Raw genomic sequence first — 19,760 nt, 5'->3', positions numbered from 1 at the left:
AAGAAGAAGAAGAAGAAGAAGAAGAAGAAGAAGAAGAAGAAGAAGAAGAAGAAGAAGAAGGAAAAGGAAAGTGGAAATAACCAGAATAGTGTAGGGAAAAGAGAAATGGGTCTGACTGCTGAAGACGTTTTAAAGCTCAGAGACAAGATGATACTGTTGCTAAGCTTGCTTCTCTTTTCTGGATGTGGCCATGCAGGTGAGTCAGTGTTTTGTGTTTGTGGTGTTGCTAAAAAAAAAAAGAGAAAAAGAGGCAAAGGTTAGCAAACCATAAGCCATAAGCAAAGGTTTGATGTGGTCACTATGTGCCCATGAAAGCACTTTGTTTTTTTTTACATGACGTCAAATGCAATATATTCTTCAATGCTCACAATAAAACTGTAACTATAAGCCTGTATATGGGTTTACTGCAATTTACTTTTTTCATGTCATAACTAGTTCTGAAGTCAGACATAACACACCATAGTCAATTATAGCACATCACAGAGAAACAGGCAGTCATGTTTGCATTGCATGCACACGTACACGTACACGTACACACACACACACACACACACACACACACACACACACAGACAAACATAAACAGAGATATTTTTTCTTTCTGTCTCTCCCATGCTCACGAGTTCTCTCCTCGCTCACCATTTCACACACACACATAAACTCCATATTTCATTTATGAGTCCAATTAAAAACTAAGAGGGGCCACTTCTCAAAGCTGTCAGACTGTTTGATGTTGAGGTAGCAGTCTCTTGCCATAGCTGCTGTGAGCTTTCTTGAGTCGGGACTTGGGTCTCTCGGTACTTCATTTCTAATTGTCCCCCAGTTGAGTTGCATGCCAAAACCTTTTCCTTCCAACTGTTCTGAAATGGGATCTCAGTCACCAGTGCTTCACATAAAAGACGTTACATCATTTGTGGTGCCTTCTTAAATTGATCTAGTTATATTTGTCATCTGTCTTGTAGATGTCACTGTGCGAGTGTGTGTTTGAGGGAAGGAGGATCATATTTGTGACAAGGCCAAAATAGATCACAGGCATCATTGCAGACTTAGTTTAATTGTTCCATCAGCGCTGTCTCTGTTTTTATTTTCTTTTTTATCTGACAGTCTGTCTGTCTCCTCCCTCTTTTCCTTTCCCTACTGGATGTCTGACTCTCTCTTCCCTAAGATACCATTGAAAGCATCTACAACTTTTCACCCTCAATATCCTGGGCACATCCTGTCTTTTAAAAGACATGGAAACAGAATTTGGCTCTGTCTTTGAAATTGTGGCTGTGTGGTCTGGCACCACCCACATGTATATCCTCGCTTCGACAACCTGAACCTAAACATTTCCCTCCATGAGTTGTAATCTAGACGCAAAATCTGGCTAACCACTGTAATTTACAGAATCTATAGGTTATAGGAGAGCAACATGTTAAGAGCAGAGGGGAGGGAAGCAGAGGGGAGTGTAACATTTCTAATTTACTTTAAGGGGAGTCTGACACAGGATCCAGATGCTGGGATGAAGGAGTGATTACTGTATGTAAGGTTGTGTGTGTATGTGTGTGTGTGTTTGTGTGTAACTATAAAACTTGGGTAGGTATCTATACATTTTAAGAAAAGGTCTGTTTTTACACAGCCATATAAGGCAACCACTTAAACTAACCCCTTTGGAAGAGGTAATGAATCCCATTTTACTGTACGTATGGTTATCACCAATCTTTAATTTTTTGCGACTGTTGTTTGGCCATTTTACCTTTATTTGATATTTGACAACAAAGTGTAAATACTATAAAGATTTGGATGTAGAGGGGATCAACATGCAACAAAAGTGATGTCAATGTTCAGTCACTATGCCTACATATATAGCAATTTTTCAAGGATCATCCAGAACTTCTATTTAATTGAGTGTACTGTAGGTGCTTCTCAGTGTCTCAGTGTCAGAAAAGGAGATGGTGCCCAACTGAGATTCAGCATATTTAAAGGAATGATTCTGTGCCTTTTCAAAAAAAAACTCACAGGACAGAGCATAGAACACATTAGTATTAGTCCTCATTACACATAATGGATCACATATATTTAAGAGAATTATGAACACATGCTTTTTACTGGTAAAGAAAAAATAGGGAATCTATTTAGACACCATATGATGAAGAAAAGCCCACCCCCCACTGTACAGTTTCCTCTGCTTTGTGATCTCAATAGTGTTCACCATCTGCTCTGCTACACTATAAATATCCTATACACACTCGCTCTGCATCAGAGGCTAAGAAAATATATATTTTCCTTAGCAGCATATACCTCCATATCCCTCCTGCATGTGGTCTGTGATTTATTTCAATAAACTGTAGTTACTTGTGGTCATGATTGCTTGATTTGGGGCAATAAACAAAGATGAAACATGGTTTTGTTGTCAAAGTTAGACATCTACCCCTTGGGTGTTGTAGATAGTGTAAACATGAACTAATGATTGTATTTTTAAAACATAGTAGATCTTGTGTGAAATATAAGACTGGATTAGAGTAAACCAAATGTCTGACTAAATGTTGGACATCAGTACTGTATGCGGTGTATGAAGTATGCATGGGAGTAGATTTCTTAAACTATTGTTGTGCTTTGCTTTGTTTACATGAGTCTTTTAAATTCCCATGAGTTCACTGCCTTCCCACAAGCATTCAAGCCTGCCATATAATCAGCCAACAAAAGCGCCTAAGCACCTTTTGGTGGATCGATGATCCATGCTGAGACTTAAAACAGCCACCAGGTGTTTACACTTGTCTTGCAGGACACTAATTTGACTTTCTCAACATAAGTTAGACTTTCTCTCAGGGACAAACCCATAACAGAGAGAGACATGGCTCCGCAATGTATCCTGCACATCCTTGCACATTGCTGCTGGTATTTCCAGTTCATGTGGTGTGGGCTACATCATGTGAGGCCTCTTTACCCACATTGCTGCTATGATTTTATTGCAGTCTTGATTAGGCACATGTGACTAACTGCAAACCCCTGTTGGCAATGGGTGAGTAGTTGGCAAAAAGAAGAGGTCTTCCAGAGCTCTGCACTGTAACGAGATTCAGCCTTGCGGGTTCATGAGGTGAGAGCCGTTCGCCCGAGAATTTTATTCTTCTTGCCGTGTGGAACAAAGTTGGACCAACTCACCTCATTTCACACATTAACTGTTGTGTTTGCGTCGAAGAAAGACATTTTCATTCTGCAGGCGGTCTCCACTACCTCACGGAAGAAAAATGCTAACCCCGCTTCACTTCCCATGGAAAAACCTGCCAAGTTGACTTGGTGAGAGAGGGAAAATATTGGGGTCTTTTAAATGCAAAAATACAGAAGGGGGAAAATGGAAATTTGACCATTTCCCTGACATGAAAAGCAGAGCACATCAAGACTCAATCATGATATTCTCAAGAATAGGTTGGACCTTGTTCCCTCACTTCCCCTTGACTGTTTTTCCAAGGGATGGGGGGAAAGAAATGGAAAGAGAAGTGGTTATGATTTGTATCATGATGGATGCCAACACAAATTGGTTAGCCATTTTTTTCTCTTCCTGTTAAAAACTACTGCAAAAAAAGACCTATTACAGATTTAGCACATCAAAGGACCATTCAAATTTCTATCATACACACTACAGAGTGGGGGAGCCAGGGAAGAGAGGGAGAACTAAATTAAAGTAACCTTTTAAAACAATACAATGGGGGTGGTGCATTTTCAGGAATGAAAGTGAGGAGAGGGGCTGTGATGCTACAGTGCTCTTGTGTGGTCCTAGCTCCTCTGTCTCTTTCTCTCTCTCTCTCTCTCCCCCTGGTTGTTCCTCCTTCTCCCACATTCTCTCTTCCCTCTTTTGTGGCTCTAAGCCTATGAGCTGGCGTGGGCCCTTCCTTACTACACACCCAGCGGGGCTTTAAAAAGGCAGGGCCGGAGGTCTCAGCAGCCACACACACTTTCTGCCAGTGCCTCTGCCTTTTGGTCGTGGTGTTTTGCGCTGAATGCCGGTTGTGTCAACCTCTCCAGCCTCCGGGTTGCTCGGATTAGAGATGCAGACACCACAGCGCAGGGCCCCCAATCTGCTGCTCATCCTTCTGGGTCCCATCCTGCTGGCTGTGGATTGGGTCGCTATGGAGAGCCAAGGTGAGGAGACGACACAGTTATTATTGCGCCCTGTGGTTGGGATATTAGTAGCACGGTGTGGGCAGACAAGTGGACGCGCAGAGAGAGTCAAGCAGGTAACCTCAACCTGGGAAAGGGTGAGTGTGTGTTTGTGTTTGAGGACAGACTGTGCCTGAGAGCTTCGACTGCATTGGCTCATGAGCACAAATTCAGGTGTGTATGTGAAATGGGGAGTCAGATGAACAAAAGTGTGTGTGAGTATATTTCTGCCTGTGTCTACCTGTTTGTGTAAAGTGTGGGATGGACTGTTTATTTTTCCGTTGTTTTGGTGTGTGGCCGGAGGAATGTTCCTTTTTGACTTCCTTCACTGTGAGCCTCCCAGTGGACATGAACAGACAGAAACCAAAGTGTTTTCTTGGTCCGTTTTGTCATTTTGACACCTCTTGAGAAACCCCTTTTCAAAGTGTCAGGGAAAGGCAGAGAGAGATGCATGAGCATACAGGCACCCACTGACACACTTGAATTCACTTGAAGTTTCTCTGTACCGGAGCTTTACCATTCCACACATGAAAAGACATCCACACATACATACTGAACTCTCAGTATCACACGCATGCATTATTCTCTACCTGCAAAATCTCTAAGATCTGTTCATACCCATCCACACTCATCTCATTCTCTATGTGTGTGTGTGTGTGTGTGTGTGTGTGTTTCCATGGAGCAGAGCTGTATGAGCTTGAGAAAGAACCATCCTATTGGGATGCTCAGGCGAGGGCAACACTGGATGCTGCGTTGAAACTCCGCCCTCGAGAGCACCAGGCCAAGAACATCATCCTGTTCCTCGGCGACGGTAGGGTCATGCTGTCATTATTGAATGTATTCCAGCAAATATTTGATGCTGTCTTGGTTGGGGCTGAATTTTGAACAGAAAAAGCAACTACAGTCAACCTTACTGACAAATAGAGCTCAATATAAAATTCAGGACAATGCTCAAGTGTAAGTAGTCACAGAATTCTTGCTGTGCTCAGCATGGATTGTGGGAAAGTGGCTTGGACAGTGGGCTGTCAGCGAGTAGTAGCGCATGAAGGTATCTAGATTTTTCAAGGGACTGATGGGCTAGTATTCGCAATGAAACTTTGCTATTCTCGTCAAGTAAATAACACCTTTGGTCATTTGCTCAAATGCTTAAAATGGAGTTTATGCTGACAGGACAAACTGCTGCAGATGTGAGTAATGACCTTCTTCTCTAGAAATTCAGAAGCAGTGTGGCTCCCATATGTATATGGCATGACTAAGACACTGGAGTGGAGATCTAAGAATCTTATGGTTTAAATGTTTAAAGTAATTTCCAAAAATAGTTTTAAACTGTTTCTTTTGTCTTTCTTTGATGTTTTTGTATTTATATGATGTTTTCCTGTGCTTTTATGTGTTTTTATCCTGTGCTTCACTGCTGCACATCCAATTGCCTGCTGGGGACAAATAAAGTAAAAGGGTGATCATTACCACACACTCCACTACCATTAACTTTACAGTTTCCTTCAGCTCTACTGAGAATTTTAGAATCTTTCAGCTCACTGTTTTGGTTCACTTTGATCATCTTGGGTCACGCTCACCACTCTTACCAATCACAAACTCCTTTCCAGCACAGCAGGCAGCTGTTTTCAGCAAATAAGTTTTCAAAAACCCACTGTGTACTACCTGCCCACCACCAAAGAGACAGAGAAATTTAGCGAATGGTTGGTGAACACAATGGAGCATTTAGCAACTGAAAAGCCAAATATTTCCCTCAGGAGTTGGTGGAGACCAAAACAGGGCAAAAAATTAATATTGGATTTATGTTCAGCTCCAAATGAACGCTTATGTTGCATGGCACTAAAAAACAACGTATTTTGTTGTTTAGGGATGAGGACTTGTTGAACTTTGTATTTTTAGGAGCTCAGGATGTGAGGTGGCATTTAAGATGGCAATTCCAATTAGTGCAGGAGATGGCTGCCATTCTGTAGATCTCCTAGATGTCTTCTCCTTTAGCGGTGTAGTCTGGCATTCAGTGACTATACTGTTTACCAAAGGGATTATTGCCAACTGGAGAACGTTTCCAACTGGATCATATTGAATTGGAAAATTTTTCACATTAAATGTCACTTGTGTGGTATATTTACAGCTGGTGGGGTATGAGAGGAATTTTTGTAAGGGCAGCTGTTTTAAGATGCAGAGATTTAAGAGTGTTTTTCCTGTTAACTACTAGAATCTCTGCTTCAAATCAGAGCTACTTAGTCACATTTCTGGGTGGTCGAGGGTGAGTTTTTGTGGTGCATCTTACCAGTAATGCCCAGAGCTTGTTCCCTGTTTTATGAATGTGACGTTTAAGGGAGAGTTAAGTGCGTCACATTGACATCAGCTTCTTACAGTTGGTTTTCAAAGTTAAGAGTTAAATCTAATAATGGACTATAGGACAAGATAAAAAAAGGTCCCTTAATTGTTTTATGTAATATATATGCTGAGTCGAGATATTGTAGTAACTTTATACATGTTTTTATGTTAGATATTCTACAAATAGTGGTCTGAATACTTGCCTGAAGAGTCAGCGTTGGTCTGTGTGATGATTTTGCTTTAAAATGCAGTTCTCCTAAAAAACCACTGCCTTAAATGCCCCCTCCATTTTTGCGGATTCAGCTGATGGTTAATGGCCTTGACCTGCTTTGACTCTGTTTACTTAGAGATTACTAAACCAAATTTTTACCTCGGTCTGGCAGTAATAACACATTTTAATATTTCTGGTCTGCATTTTTTTAATGTTCACAAACTGAACAGAGAGTAGTGTTCAGGGCTCTGTGGGGTCAGCAAAACATTCAAGTACATATTGTGAAAGTTTGGTAGATCATATCAGTGACCTGTCAGTCATTCTCTCCCAGGGATGGGCGTGTCCACAGTGTCTGCAGCTCGAATTCTGCAAGGTCAGATGGAGGGCAGGTCCGGGGAGGAGACGATGCTGACCATGGACACTTTTCCATATGTGGCCCTGTCTAAGGTGACAACACAATACTGGTGACCTGTAGGTCATCAGTAATTGTTCATCCACAACTTATCCAAACCATGCACAAACCATGTAGATTCTAGATTTACTTTTTTTTGCATTTTTTTCTCCACAGTTGCTTCCTGAAATGTATTTATACATATGTGTTCCTGGTTACAGTTTAACATTATTATGATAACTTTTTACTACCATATCTCATTAAAAACACCAGACTTGTATTAGTTGATTTATAAGTTTGAAATAGTCAAAACATAAAGCAACAATGGCATTAATGTCATGTGTTGGTGTTGTTAGATGTTCATGTCTTTTTGTGCATGTGTGAATCTATATATGTTTCTGTGGTTTCCTGGTAAACCAGTGCAGTTGTGACAGATAGAAGGAATGAGTGAGAAAGAGACACACAGAGAAAGATGCACCACAGATGAATACCTCAGTAATAGTGAAGGGGTGGGTCAGTGGTTTAGTGTGTGTGTCCATTTTTCACATGCTTTGTTCTCTTAACATGTTGCATCTTGCCTCATTCCATCCCACAATGGCTTAAATCCTCAAATCTTGTGTGAAAAGAGTTTCAATGGATTAAGCTAAAATCAACACTTTAACGGAAAATTGCTGACATTGTGGTAGGAGAAGTGAAAATAGACTTAAGATTAAATAAACAGGAAGGGATAAATGGGATTCAGCATCATGACCAAGCACAGTCCCTCGATGATTGTAACTTAAGCGAGAGTCAATGTGAGTATTATTTTGCTGTTTCTGTGTTCTAACCTATACTCAAGAAAGATTTGATATTTTCTGGTCCGGTAGGTCTAATAGGTCTTTCCTAGAAAGACCTTTCCAACTGCCTTCTGTTCAGGAATCGATTGTTTTTACATTTATGAAAGTAGCAACAGTTGTTTGTTTGGAATAATATAGCAACTAGGTATGTTCATGGCTGAAGATTGCCACATACAGAAACTGCCACCTTTCCCACTTTCCACTACTGTGTTTGAGTGAGAAATCATTTTGGCTCAGCAACAAGAAACAAACAAGAAAACAACATTTTTTTAAAAGGGGATCTTGAGAATAATTACTTATATTACTAAATATCTGTTTCCATTGTCTTATTTCTCCATTTCTTTTTATACCATTTACTGTCCATACAACTCATATTATTGTCAGGCTGTGGATGTTAATGTCTTGTCCCATCTTTAATAGTGTTTGTGTTTCTATTCCACAGACCTACAGTGTGGATAAGCAGGTAGCGGACAGTGCTAGCACAGCTACAGCCTACCATTGTGGGGTGAAAGCCAATGCTAAAACAGTTGGAGTCAGCGCTAATGCAGTGGCCTACGAGTGCAACACCACCTTTGGTAACGAGGTCTTCTCAGTACTACGACGTGCAAAAGCACAAGGTAAAGATAATAAATGGCTTAGCTAAGTTGTGGATGTGTTGTGTGATATAAAGTTCAACTAGTTTTAATTATGTTCTTATCTTGAATTCGTATCTGCCATAAACTAAAATACAAAGAACAAGACAATCATCAGATAAGAATGTTCTCTGCTTCTTGACTGAGAACAATTATAGTTCAATGTTCAGAATAAGTCTAATCATTTCATATTGACAGACTTAATTTTTGTGCTTGTGGTAACGTGGTTTTTGTGCTTGTGATAACACGCCATTTTCCAAGGACAATGTAATGTCAATTTCATGTGAATTGAACCAGTTAGATTGGTAATTATACAATGAGGATTTGTAAAAGTTAAAATAAAATATATGTATAAAGGGCATTTATTTACTTTTTTCACTCATGCGTTGCTGTGGCACCAAGCAAACTTACAAGCTTTCCCAGAGAGCAATAAGCTGTGTAGTTAACTGAAACCTCTCTCTACCACTTCCACTGGGTTTTATTACATAGCTTGAAAAGACTTTGGCACTGTGGCTACACCCATTGAGAACTGAGCCAGTGTCATTATTTCTTCATCCAGAGCAGTCTGTCTCCAAGAAATTTTTGAATAAGCACTGTAAACACCCAATCTGCATATTTAAGGTCCCGTTGTCATCTGTGGTTTGTCGCTTTGAATCAATGCCACCAAAAAGAAATTCCTCCTTGTGTGTACTTACTGTGTACTTAAAACTAAATGGTTTTATCCCCAATTTGGCTGTATCTCTATCTTGTCCAGGAAAATCAGTTGGTATCGTAACCACCACTCGTGTCCAGCATGCCTCACCAGCTGCTGCCTATGCCCACTCCGTCAGCCGGAGCTGGTACAGTGACGCCGACCTTCCTTATAGCGCCCGGCGTCAAGGCTGTGTTGACATCGCCACCCAACTGGTCACCAATGTTGACATTGATGTATGTAAGAATATTTCTTCTTTTTTAGTCTTTATTATTATTTTACCACCAAATAAGATGTTTCATTTGATCAACTCAAATAAAAAATACTGCACTGTCACTGACTGTTTTAATTATATGACTGACAGCACAACTAAAACATAGTAGTATGGTCTTTGATGCTTGTTTTGTTTTAAGGATGGGTTGGGAACAATTTGGATATAAATTCTTCATATAAAGTATATTGCTCAGCAGTAAATGTAATTAAGTAAATTTATTAGAATATGACGCATTTTACTTGCAAAGTGCACTGGGTCCACATAGACTTTGATCTGGTTAAATTGTTTTAAGACATTACAAGGCAGCTGTAGAATACAAGACATACTAGGTGCAGGGAAGAAAAAAAAAACAAGACTAGGTCTAAACCTAGTATATGGCCGGACCATGTATGGTCAATGTGAATGTCAGTGTGTGAAATTGTGGTCAGTTTGTTACAGGGATAAACAGTGGTAGTGTCTATAATGTGAATTCCTGGATATTAACCACTCACTGGCAATTTTGTGTAGTGGTCCCAGTGATATTTCTTGTTAAAGTGTACTGAAGTCACATATCACATGACATGGTTAAGCAACATTAGAGTAAAAGAAAAGGATATAAATGCAGTTGAAAGAACAATACTTTCCACTCATATCTTGGGATATTTTATTTAGTAGTAGTAAGGGCGAGGACCCTATTGTTTTTCGTGTGTTTCTTTCTTTCTTTCTTTCTTTCTTTATTATTACGCCACTTAAACCCTTAATTTGACCCCCTAAACATGCTCAAAAACTCATCAAATTTGGCACGCACATCAGGTCTTGTGAAAAATTTGATAAAATGTAAAAATTAACCCCCAAAGTGCAAAAATGCACTCTCTAGTGCCACCCATGCAACTAAAATGGCCACCACAGCCCGTAGGAATGTCGTAGAGAGATCAAACCAAAACTCAATTATTTGTCTCATCAAGACCTACAAATCATACACTGACACCCCTGACCTAAATCCAACAGGAAGTCCACAATTAGCCTTTCAAAACAAGACTTTGCCCCAATTTTGGCCCCTGAACAAATGCTATCTCCTCCGAGGGCGTTAATGGTATCGGCTTCACACTTTGATATATGACTTATAACACTATGGTGAAAAAAAGTTGTTAAAAGCTTTGTAATAACTCGAACGGTTCGGATTTAATAAGCCCTGAAAGTTGCAGTGCCATATCACCTTTACAATGTAAAACAATGGGGAGGTATGAACTTTGTGTCAAACAGAGGCTTCTGACATCTAAACTATAAATCTGACCACTTTCAAACCTGTATTAATGGATTTGCCACGAAATTTCCTACTATAATATGATTTTTAATGTAAGATTTGGCCAAAGAAATGGGATTTATGAGGATATTTCACAAAAAGTGTTTTCTAAAATCTTCCTCTCCAACTGCTCCTGGTGATGTCACTCCCTCAGTGCTGTGAAACATTCCGCAATACACTCATTATAAAATCACAGGAGGAGCAAGAAAAGACTTTAAAAGTCAAACTCTAATATCTCAAAAACAGTAAAAGATAGAAAAAACATGTAAATTCAAGATTTGTAGGTTAAAGTCTCGTGACTCATTTAAAGTTCAAATGAAGTCTGTATCTAAAACTATGTGGAAGCAGTAAATGTTCAAAAAGGTGTGGGTTTGTTCACACTCTCCATTCAAATATATGAGTATTTTCCTGTGTCCAGCTGCAGTTACTTATTGTCTCTACACACCTGACAGTACACGTTTCAATCAAAATTTCAAAATAAAAGCACACCACACTCGTAAGAAATATCCCTCATTTTTAAAAAGCAAAATGATCTGATCCCGATGGGCCAGAGTACGAGGTCCCGACCAACACTGCTTGCCGCTTTAATTTATATTTGTCCTTACTCTTGTTTTTTTTTTAAAATATATATTCCCCTTAGTTTGCATTGGCTCTCTCTAATTTTAAACAGCCTCTGGATAGTTAGGAAGTAAATTATTTTGTGCTTTGTACATTATCTGTACAGTTTTAAGATCAACTAGATCACAAAATTTTAATGCATGGAAGTTAATGAATAGTGTGTTTGTTGGTTCATAATAATCTGATGGATTTACAATTCTTATAGCTCTCTTCTGTAGCATGAATTTATGCTGGGTTTGCATGTATTTCCCCATACAATACAGTATATATAGTGAATTCTGATTCAAGATATCTTTAGTTTATATAATACTACAATGGTTTTAGACATTTTTGTTTATTATCTATGTGTGATTTCTAACATAGTTTATGATAAATTATCATGCCCAGAAATTTATTTTCATACACTTTCTATTTCAACATCATTGATCATAATTGTTACTTGATAATTGATTTTCTGAATACCACATATTATAAACTTTGTTTTACTTAAATTCAATGATAACTTGTTAATATCAAACCATTTCTTTAAGACTTTCAATTCCCTTTCCACTTTATTCAGAAGTTGTTCCAAACTTTTCCCAGAGCAATATAAATTAGTGTCATCAGCAAATAAAACTTTACAAATATCATATTATATACAGAATAAACAGTTTAGGGGCTAACAAGCAAGTAACCTTCAACAAATCTAATTTGACATTATTTATTTTTACATATTGATATCTATCTATCAAATCAATATTAAAATCACTCCATACAGTTTGCACCATTTTGTCATTCAATTTGTCAAACATATAAACTAATTTATCGTTGAATGTATCAAGGCAGGCTACTGGTTACTTATATTTTTAGATTTTTCAACATCATTTCTATAGTTAAACATTCTAGAATATTTTCTATAGTATTTGACATTTTACTATGCTGCATCTTAAAGCTGTATCACTATACAGATCAACTCTTCCTTTTTTATTGATCCTGTTAATCACAAACAACTCATATCCTCCCAGTTCCACATCATAAACTTTCTCATTATCAAGCCAAGTCTCAGATACAGCGATTACACTGGACTTACTGAAGTGACACATATAATCCTTGATTTATGAGTTTCTATAGAGGCTTCTACTGTTGACTTGTATTATTGATAGAGTACCTACCATTTTCACATTACTGTGGAATTGTTCATCTGTGTAGTACTCACAATTGTTGTTGATGTTATTGTAGAAGTGGTTTTCCAGGTCAATATCATTTTCAATCTCATATAATTTGTGCTTTGTGTGGTCAAAGGTTTTAAGGTTCAAATTTTCATAGTTACTATATAATCTATGTAGATGATTACCAACACAATCTTTGCCAATGTCTTCAAACTCCTCCCCATCCATGTCTTTGAATGGGAATCGTCCTCATCATGATCTGTCATTTATTTATTCAATATTCTGTGCAAATGCTCCCCCACACAATCCAAACCAATGACCATAAAATCCACAGTAATTAATATCTTCAAAGGAAATATTCCATGGTATCAGCAGAAACAGGCCTTAGTTTTTATAGTTCCTTATCTGTACTGATAAGTCTTTTAATTCTCTTATCATAACTACTTTGGCTTCTTCGGGTGTTTCATTTGGCGATATAATCATCGCTTCGCAGTTTCTTGTCCATGTTCCTCGTATCTTGTTTTGTTTCCCTAAGATGCGTGCATGTCTGGCAATGTCTGCGTTCTTCATCATATCTTTATTTTCCAAAATCTTTATGACTTGCTGTTCCAGCGTTTGTAGTTCCTCTGTCAGGCACGTCCTCCGTGTCTTCACCTCTGGCCATGGTCCTGGCATAAGTTCAGTGTATTGTATCCAGCCCGTGCACTTGAGATTAAATCCTCCATTCTTGTGTATTGTTCCAGGTCATAAATTGTTCGCTCAAGGTCAATTTTCTTATCCTTCTCTTTAACAATGTTCTTCAGTTGTTTGACTTCGTCCATCAGATCAAGTAAAATAGCTTGTTTAGCCACTTTGCTCAGCTCATCCAACATGAAGTTCAGAGATTCTGTGATTTCCTCCAACTCTTCCTCAACTGCATTATTGGCTTTCTTTGGTGGCATTTTGTCTCATTTTCATTTAGTTTATTTTCTTCTCACTTTGCTTCTGTTAAAGTAGCTGCACTCCACAGGGCGCCACCATCTTACTGTCCTATGCATAATTTGAAAGAGAACTTCTCTTAATTTGAATTATAACTGTTCTAATTATCTGTTAATTCCCCTGCACTTTCATCTGTTTCTATCTGGTCTCATCCATATGTTCATGTAGGATTAGCATGCTAGGCTAACAGTCTGTCAGCTGTGTGAGTTTATATCCACGCTGTGGCATGTTTCAGAGCACACAAACACCGCAAACACACCCATCACCTGCCCAGCACCTACCCAACAGTGCTGTTAAACTGGAAACACCACAGCTACACTTTATTTTTATACAGTCTATGGGCTACACACAGCATGGCACGTCTATGCTAACGATTCCAGCCATGCTAACTAGATGGTAGCCACCATGCAGACTAGTAAAATGGATCTGTCACATCTCCTTGTATCCATGGGTTGGTGCTCCTGTCAATTTGGAACCTCCATGCGAGACACCTCAGTCGATAAATGTGTGTTTTTAAAACTTATTTCGGAAATGCGCTCACTCTCAGTCCCGCTGCACTCAGGGTTCCACTGTAAACACCCCCTGAGGACGTAATATAAACTGTAACTTCACAGCACTCTGTGTTTGTTTTGGATAGCAGTGTTGTCTTTTTTTTAACCAACTACCTTACAGATAGACAAAATCTCGAACCCACCCAGTGATAAAATGATTTACACATGAGATAAGGTGATGACACCTGGTAGATTAGAAAAGCAGCAGTACGGTGAAAGCTGCATTGCTAGTGCAGTACAGTCCCTTTATATAATGACTCTGTCTGACTTCTGTCCGGTGTCCCTTTAAGGTGATTCTGGGGGGAGGGAGGATGTACATGACACCAAAAGGCACTCCAGACCCTGAGTACCCCACCTCCAACTCTCGCAAGGGGGAGCGCAAAGACAGGAGGAACCTCATTGACGTGTGGCTGAAGGCTAAACCAGTAAGATTATTTAAGATTGCTGTCAGATTCAGTCAGTTTCCACATGTTTTTAAGATAAGTACAGAGAGTCATGTGTCCTCTGGTTTGTGTTTCAGAACAAGAAGTCATACTATGTTTGGCACAGGAAGGAGTTTGATGAGATAAACGTTAAAACTACTGACCGGCTCATGGGTGGGTAACTTGCTGCAGCACACACACACCATACCCCATACAAATAAGACTAAAAGAACAAAAACATATACATAGCAATGCATGTGCAACACAGAGGGTACTGTACACACACATACACACATTATTTGGACCTCTGTGTCTATGTTACGCAGGTGTTGACAGATTAACTTCTTATCTAAGTTACAAAACCTTCTCAAGGACTTAGAAACAAAAGGATTCTGGTAAGGTCAGCTATCATCTTTACAGCCATGTAAGATAATCATGGTGGTGCGCTGTAAATTCCCAGTTACCTGAAGTTATCACTCCTTATTACAGTGATAAGAACTAGGGGTGCTTTCTTTGCTGTGACAATGCAGACAAGAGTGCTGATGCAACTGCCTGTGTAGCAGTGGTATACTCTCTGACACGCACACAGTCACTTCTCAGCTCTTACCCGGATTTATTCTGATAACAAACACAGTGGCATTAGCTCTCCACAGCCAACTCTCACAGCAGCAGTCGCAGAAAATATACACTGAAACAAAATAAAATTAATTACTCGCTGCAGATATCCAGGTGCATCACGAGCAGTAGCTACGAGCTAACATTGAGCTAGCAAGATCACTGATAACCGGCTCAATAAATTGCTACACATAGATTACACACACCCACATTGTTGCCAAAACTTGTAGTTACTGAAAGCTTATCTCAACATATCATTCAAATAAAACACACTTTTACCCATAAAACAAAGTTATAAAACATATGAATGGAGCTTAGTACAAATGCGAATTCTGCAAGGGCCCGTTCAAGGGGCATTTAAGCATACACACAAAAATAAGACTGTAGTAGCTTACACATTGTAAGAGTAACAAAGTAAATAACATAATATTAAAAGAGATAGGTGACTAATAATAAATTAGATTCAGTGCGTATTCAATAATAAAACATGGCAATATGGTTAGTTATGGCAAGTGGATTCATTAACTCTGTTACACCTGCAACACAGAATCTTTATTGTCTTGCACTGTCATATTGATATTATGTATACATTACAAATGGATGTGTACTGTTCAAAATCATTCATACATTTAAAAGTGTTCCTACATATAAAATATGAGGTCATAGGAGAACAGAACAAGCTTTCCCAAAAGGCAAGTCTATAAGTGCTCAATAATTTTCCCCTTGTCTTACCTCTTTCACTTGGCCTTCAGTCTTTCTCTCATTAATCTGCCCATTTACATTAAACAAAGCAATACTGTCTGCCACAGTGTCTTTTTAGAATCTACCGCCAGATGATGCCAGCATCCGATCCATTCAAATTCTGCAACAGCTTTAAAATTTTCCCTCCTTGTTTGGTTCTTTGTTTCCAGGTCTGTTTGAGCCAAAGGACATGAGATTTGAGGTTTACCGGAATGACACGCGTGATCCCTCCATTGTGGAGATGACAGAGAAGGCCATTCAAATCCTCAGCAAGAATCCGAAAGGATACTTCCTGTTTGTGGAAGATGAGTACCGACAGCAGCTTAGACCTATTTTTGAAGAATTATGGATTAAAACACATGAAGAATAATCAAATATATCTCGACATTAAGCACCAAAGACTACAAAACTGACAGCTCAACAAATGAAAACCAAGATTAATATTGTATCTATTTGTTGTCTTTTATTACGAGGGAGAATAGATCATGGCCACCATGATGGCATCGCCAAACTGGCACTGACAGAAGCTGTGATGTTCGACCAAGCAGTTCATCGTGCTGCACAGCTAACCAGAGAATCCGATACACTGACTGTTGTCACTGCTGATCACTCTCACGTCTTCACCTTTGGTGGCAACACACCTCGAGGAAATCCAATCTTTGGTATGATCCACAACACAAACCTTGACCGTTTGTCAGACTGAAATTAGCATCAAAATCATCCTTAGCAACATGAAATTTACAAATTACTGGGGTAAATCAAAGCCACTTTAACTTTAAGGAAATAATTAAGCTTGACAGTTGAAGTTTTTATTTTGTTTTGTTTCATAATTAACATGTGTTTGCCTCCATCAAAACATAGAAATATATGATCCGTGCCGTGTATTATTATTACTCACCTTCACCACCATTTTTTTGTCATTCAGGTCTGGCACCAAAGAAAGCTGATGACAAAATGCCTTTCACCAGCATCCTGTACGCCAATGGCCCCGGTTACGTCCATATAAATGGAACCAGAGGGAACATCACATTGGTGGATTACTGTGAGTACACACTAATGTCTTTCAGATGCGGCATTCGTTTGCGCTGATGTGTAGACAGACAGCTTGAACTGATGTGGTTATGGCTGACTCATGCCTGTGTTTCTCCCTGGAAAACAAAGATGAAATATGATGTTTATGGTGGTTCACTTTGCTGTGCTCTTCTTTGTTGTATGCAATGGTCTCATTGTGTACATGTAAGTTGACTTAAAAAGCTATTTGTGTTTCTTTGTGGAACACTGGACAAGCAATGATCCAGTTCCTCCCCCTCCTGTTCTGCACCATTTGTTGTAGTCATTGCATGAGTGTGTATACTTTAAGGTGGAAATACTCTTTCCTGGAATGAATTACCTATTTAAACCCCCAATTTTGTCTGTTTAAACGGAGTGGCATTACTTTATGGTTTTGGAGCCAGTAGTTGGTTCTCGGAAAATGTAATTACAAGTAAGGGCTTCATTTCTAAAACTTTATGTATCCATCTGTAAAAATATAAGGCACTGCAAAAGTCAGCCTCTATATTCTGATAAAGGCTATGAGTTCAAAACACAAGGTTGCATTTTTTAATGAATGGAGATGATTAGCTACAGGCAATAAAGGCCTTTCAACCCTTTTTTAATAATTTGTCCTCTAAACTGCAACACCCAAGCCTATAGCCTTTTAACGTCATCGACAAACATCGACAACAAGGTCATATTTATGTTCCAGAACTATTCATTAGTTTCACGTGTAAAGGTTATTCATAATATTAGATATTCTCTTTAGAGAATTTAAGCCGTAATGTTGTAATTACATTAAAAGGATTTAAATTACCTCCTTACAGATGATTTGCAGAACACTTTATGGACAAAACAGCCACATAAATTACTATAGGGTGAATGGCATCCCAAATATGTGAAGTGGTTGATATTTCCCTTAAAAACCAAATGGAATTCAATGCTCTGTTATTTCTGAGTGGCAAAGGCAGGATATTCCATGTTTGCTTTTTTTGTGTGGTCCAATGCTGTGAGTAATATTTATAATGTCTCAGTAATTACTCTGCTGGGTTTCGGATGACACAGTTGGGTGAAGAATATAGTTCAACTGGATTGTAACACAGTCTATACAAACATCTGTTTTTTGTTAACAGTTGATCATCCAAGTAGAGAGTTGCCTGAAACTGTTTTGGTTACATACTCCACTCTACTCATTTCTTTCTAGATGATGAGGAGTACATGCAGCAGGCTGCCGTCCCACTCGATGCTGAGACGCACGGCGGGGAGGATGTGGCCATCTACGCCAAAGGCCCGATGGCTCACCTGTTCCACGGAGTGAAAGAGCAGAACTACGTGGCACATGTCATGGCCTATGCTGCCTGTCTGGAGCCCTACACGAACTGCCCTCCTCACCCCCACACCCACACTTCCACCAGCTGTATGAATACACCCTCAAGCCTCCTGTTTGGCATAATTGGCCTTCTCTGGCTGTTTAGATGACCCCCCCATACACACACATTAACACACACACACTCACGGTTGAACAAATACATTGTATGCATGCAGCAGAACATTTGTACAGTACATGCACACCTTCACTGTATGCACACAGGCTGGTAAGTCAGATTGCAGGGATGAACATACATGTGTAATATCTCATTTTCAAATGCAAACTACCATTCAGGCATTGCAAGGTAGTTAACATGCAAGTATGAACATTAATTCACACACAAGCAGTGCTTTAAAAACATTTCATGCAACTGTTGCTTATTTTGTAAAACACTCTTTTCAACCTGTAATGGCAACATGACTACTATCTTGCACAAAGTAGTTCTTTCATTGGCTAGTTAGATTCTTGCCCTTGTCTCAAGTTACCTACAATCTATGCTAGCACTCATCACTCAGACCTATCAAACATTTGCAAGGAGCTGCAATTTCCTATTTACACATCAATCTGAGGCTTTACCTAGAATAACTTGAAATAGGCAATCGAGTTTAGGGCTTACTGTTTAGCTTGTGGACACACAGCTGTTGATCTACATGTCGGTCATTGTGTGGATTTAATATATGACTGGACGGTTGCAGAAATCTGTACCAGGAGCCATCATGCCATGCCAAGCTGCGACACCAACAGATGTTACAAGAACTCATAAAGATGCTGTACCTCTTTCTGAGTCTTTCAGGAGCATATGTAGCTTTTAAGTTTTATGAAATTTCTATCTTGACCTCATTGGTTCCAAATAGTTAATCTGTTTGTCTGTCAAATTGTCTGTCACTTGATATGTAATCTATTTGGATTGTCCTACATGAATGTATTTTATAAGCAAATATTGTCAATGTATTTTTTATACTGTGTATTTGCAAATGTTACTAATATAAAGATCAAACAATATTTCGTTTGATATCAGTTGTTTTAGCTAGCACCTTATTTATGGATTAACACATCTTATATTTAACTTATTTCTTGTGAGGCTTCCTACAAAGGACGTTGATTACTAAAGAAAGAAATGATGAGATTAGGGTTAGGGTTAGGGTTAGGAGCGGGATCCTCACACTTAGGTCTAATGCAAGCATTTTTTTTTTTTTTTTTTTTAAGGGCCAAGTATTTGGTCTCTATGTTTTCATAGGGGCAAATCTTAGACACATAAGAATCTATCTAGCACATTTAAATGGTATCACTTTGAGACACATGGTAGATATATTGTAGTATTTGTGGTATCCAAAATCAAAATACAAAGAAAACCCTAGAAATACACAACAAATTGTGACATCAAGATAAACCAAGGCATTGATAGAATAAGTAAGAAACAGAGGGGAAGAAAATATGGCACAGATATCAAGATAAACATCATGCATTTTTACATCGGTTCATTCAGTGATACAAGATACAG

General features: G+C 38.9%; 1 protein-coding gene across 2 annotated transcripts; it reads left to right on the top strand.

Annotated features, from left to right (window-relative positions):
* The first annotated feature begins 2,843 nt into the window (after nt 1–2,843).
* alpi.1 (alkaline phosphatase, intestinal, tandem duplicate 1) lies at nt 2,844–19,244 on the top strand. 2 transcript variants are annotated; one of them, XM_067596725.1, is made up of 11 exons: nt 2,844–3,076; nt 4,823–4,948; nt 7,011–7,126; nt 8,349–8,523; nt 9,293–9,465; nt 14,371–14,505; nt 14,601–14,676; nt 16,029–16,163; nt 16,329–16,520; nt 16,784–16,900; nt 18,095–19,244. In XM_067596725.1, the coding sequence occupies exons 3-11, from the start codon at nt 7,013–7,015 to the stop codon at nt 18,367–18,369; spliced, it is 1,392 nt and encodes a 463-aa protein (XP_067452826.1). In that variant the 5' UTR covers nt 2,844–3,076; nt 4,823–4,948; nt 7,011–7,012; the 3' UTR covers nt 18,370–19,244. The 2 variants fall into 2 exon arrangements, with proteins under 2 accessions (XP_067452826.1, XP_067452825.1); XM_067596724.1 differs by lacking the exon at nt 2,844–3,076 and adding an exon at nt 3,843–4,119.
* The last annotated feature ends 516 nt before the right edge of the window (nt 19,245–19,760 follow it).

The sequence above is a fragment of the Thunnus thynnus genome, chromosome 8 (genome assembly GCF_963924715.1).
Source record: "Thunnus thynnus chromosome 8, fThuThy2.1, whole genome shotgun sequence".
Lineage (NCBI taxonomy): Eukaryota > Metazoa > Chordata > Actinopteri > Scombriformes > Scombridae > Thunnus > Thunnus thynnus.
Note: the sequence above shows the minus strand (reverse complement) of the source record. Positions and strands in the feature narration are given on the sequence as shown.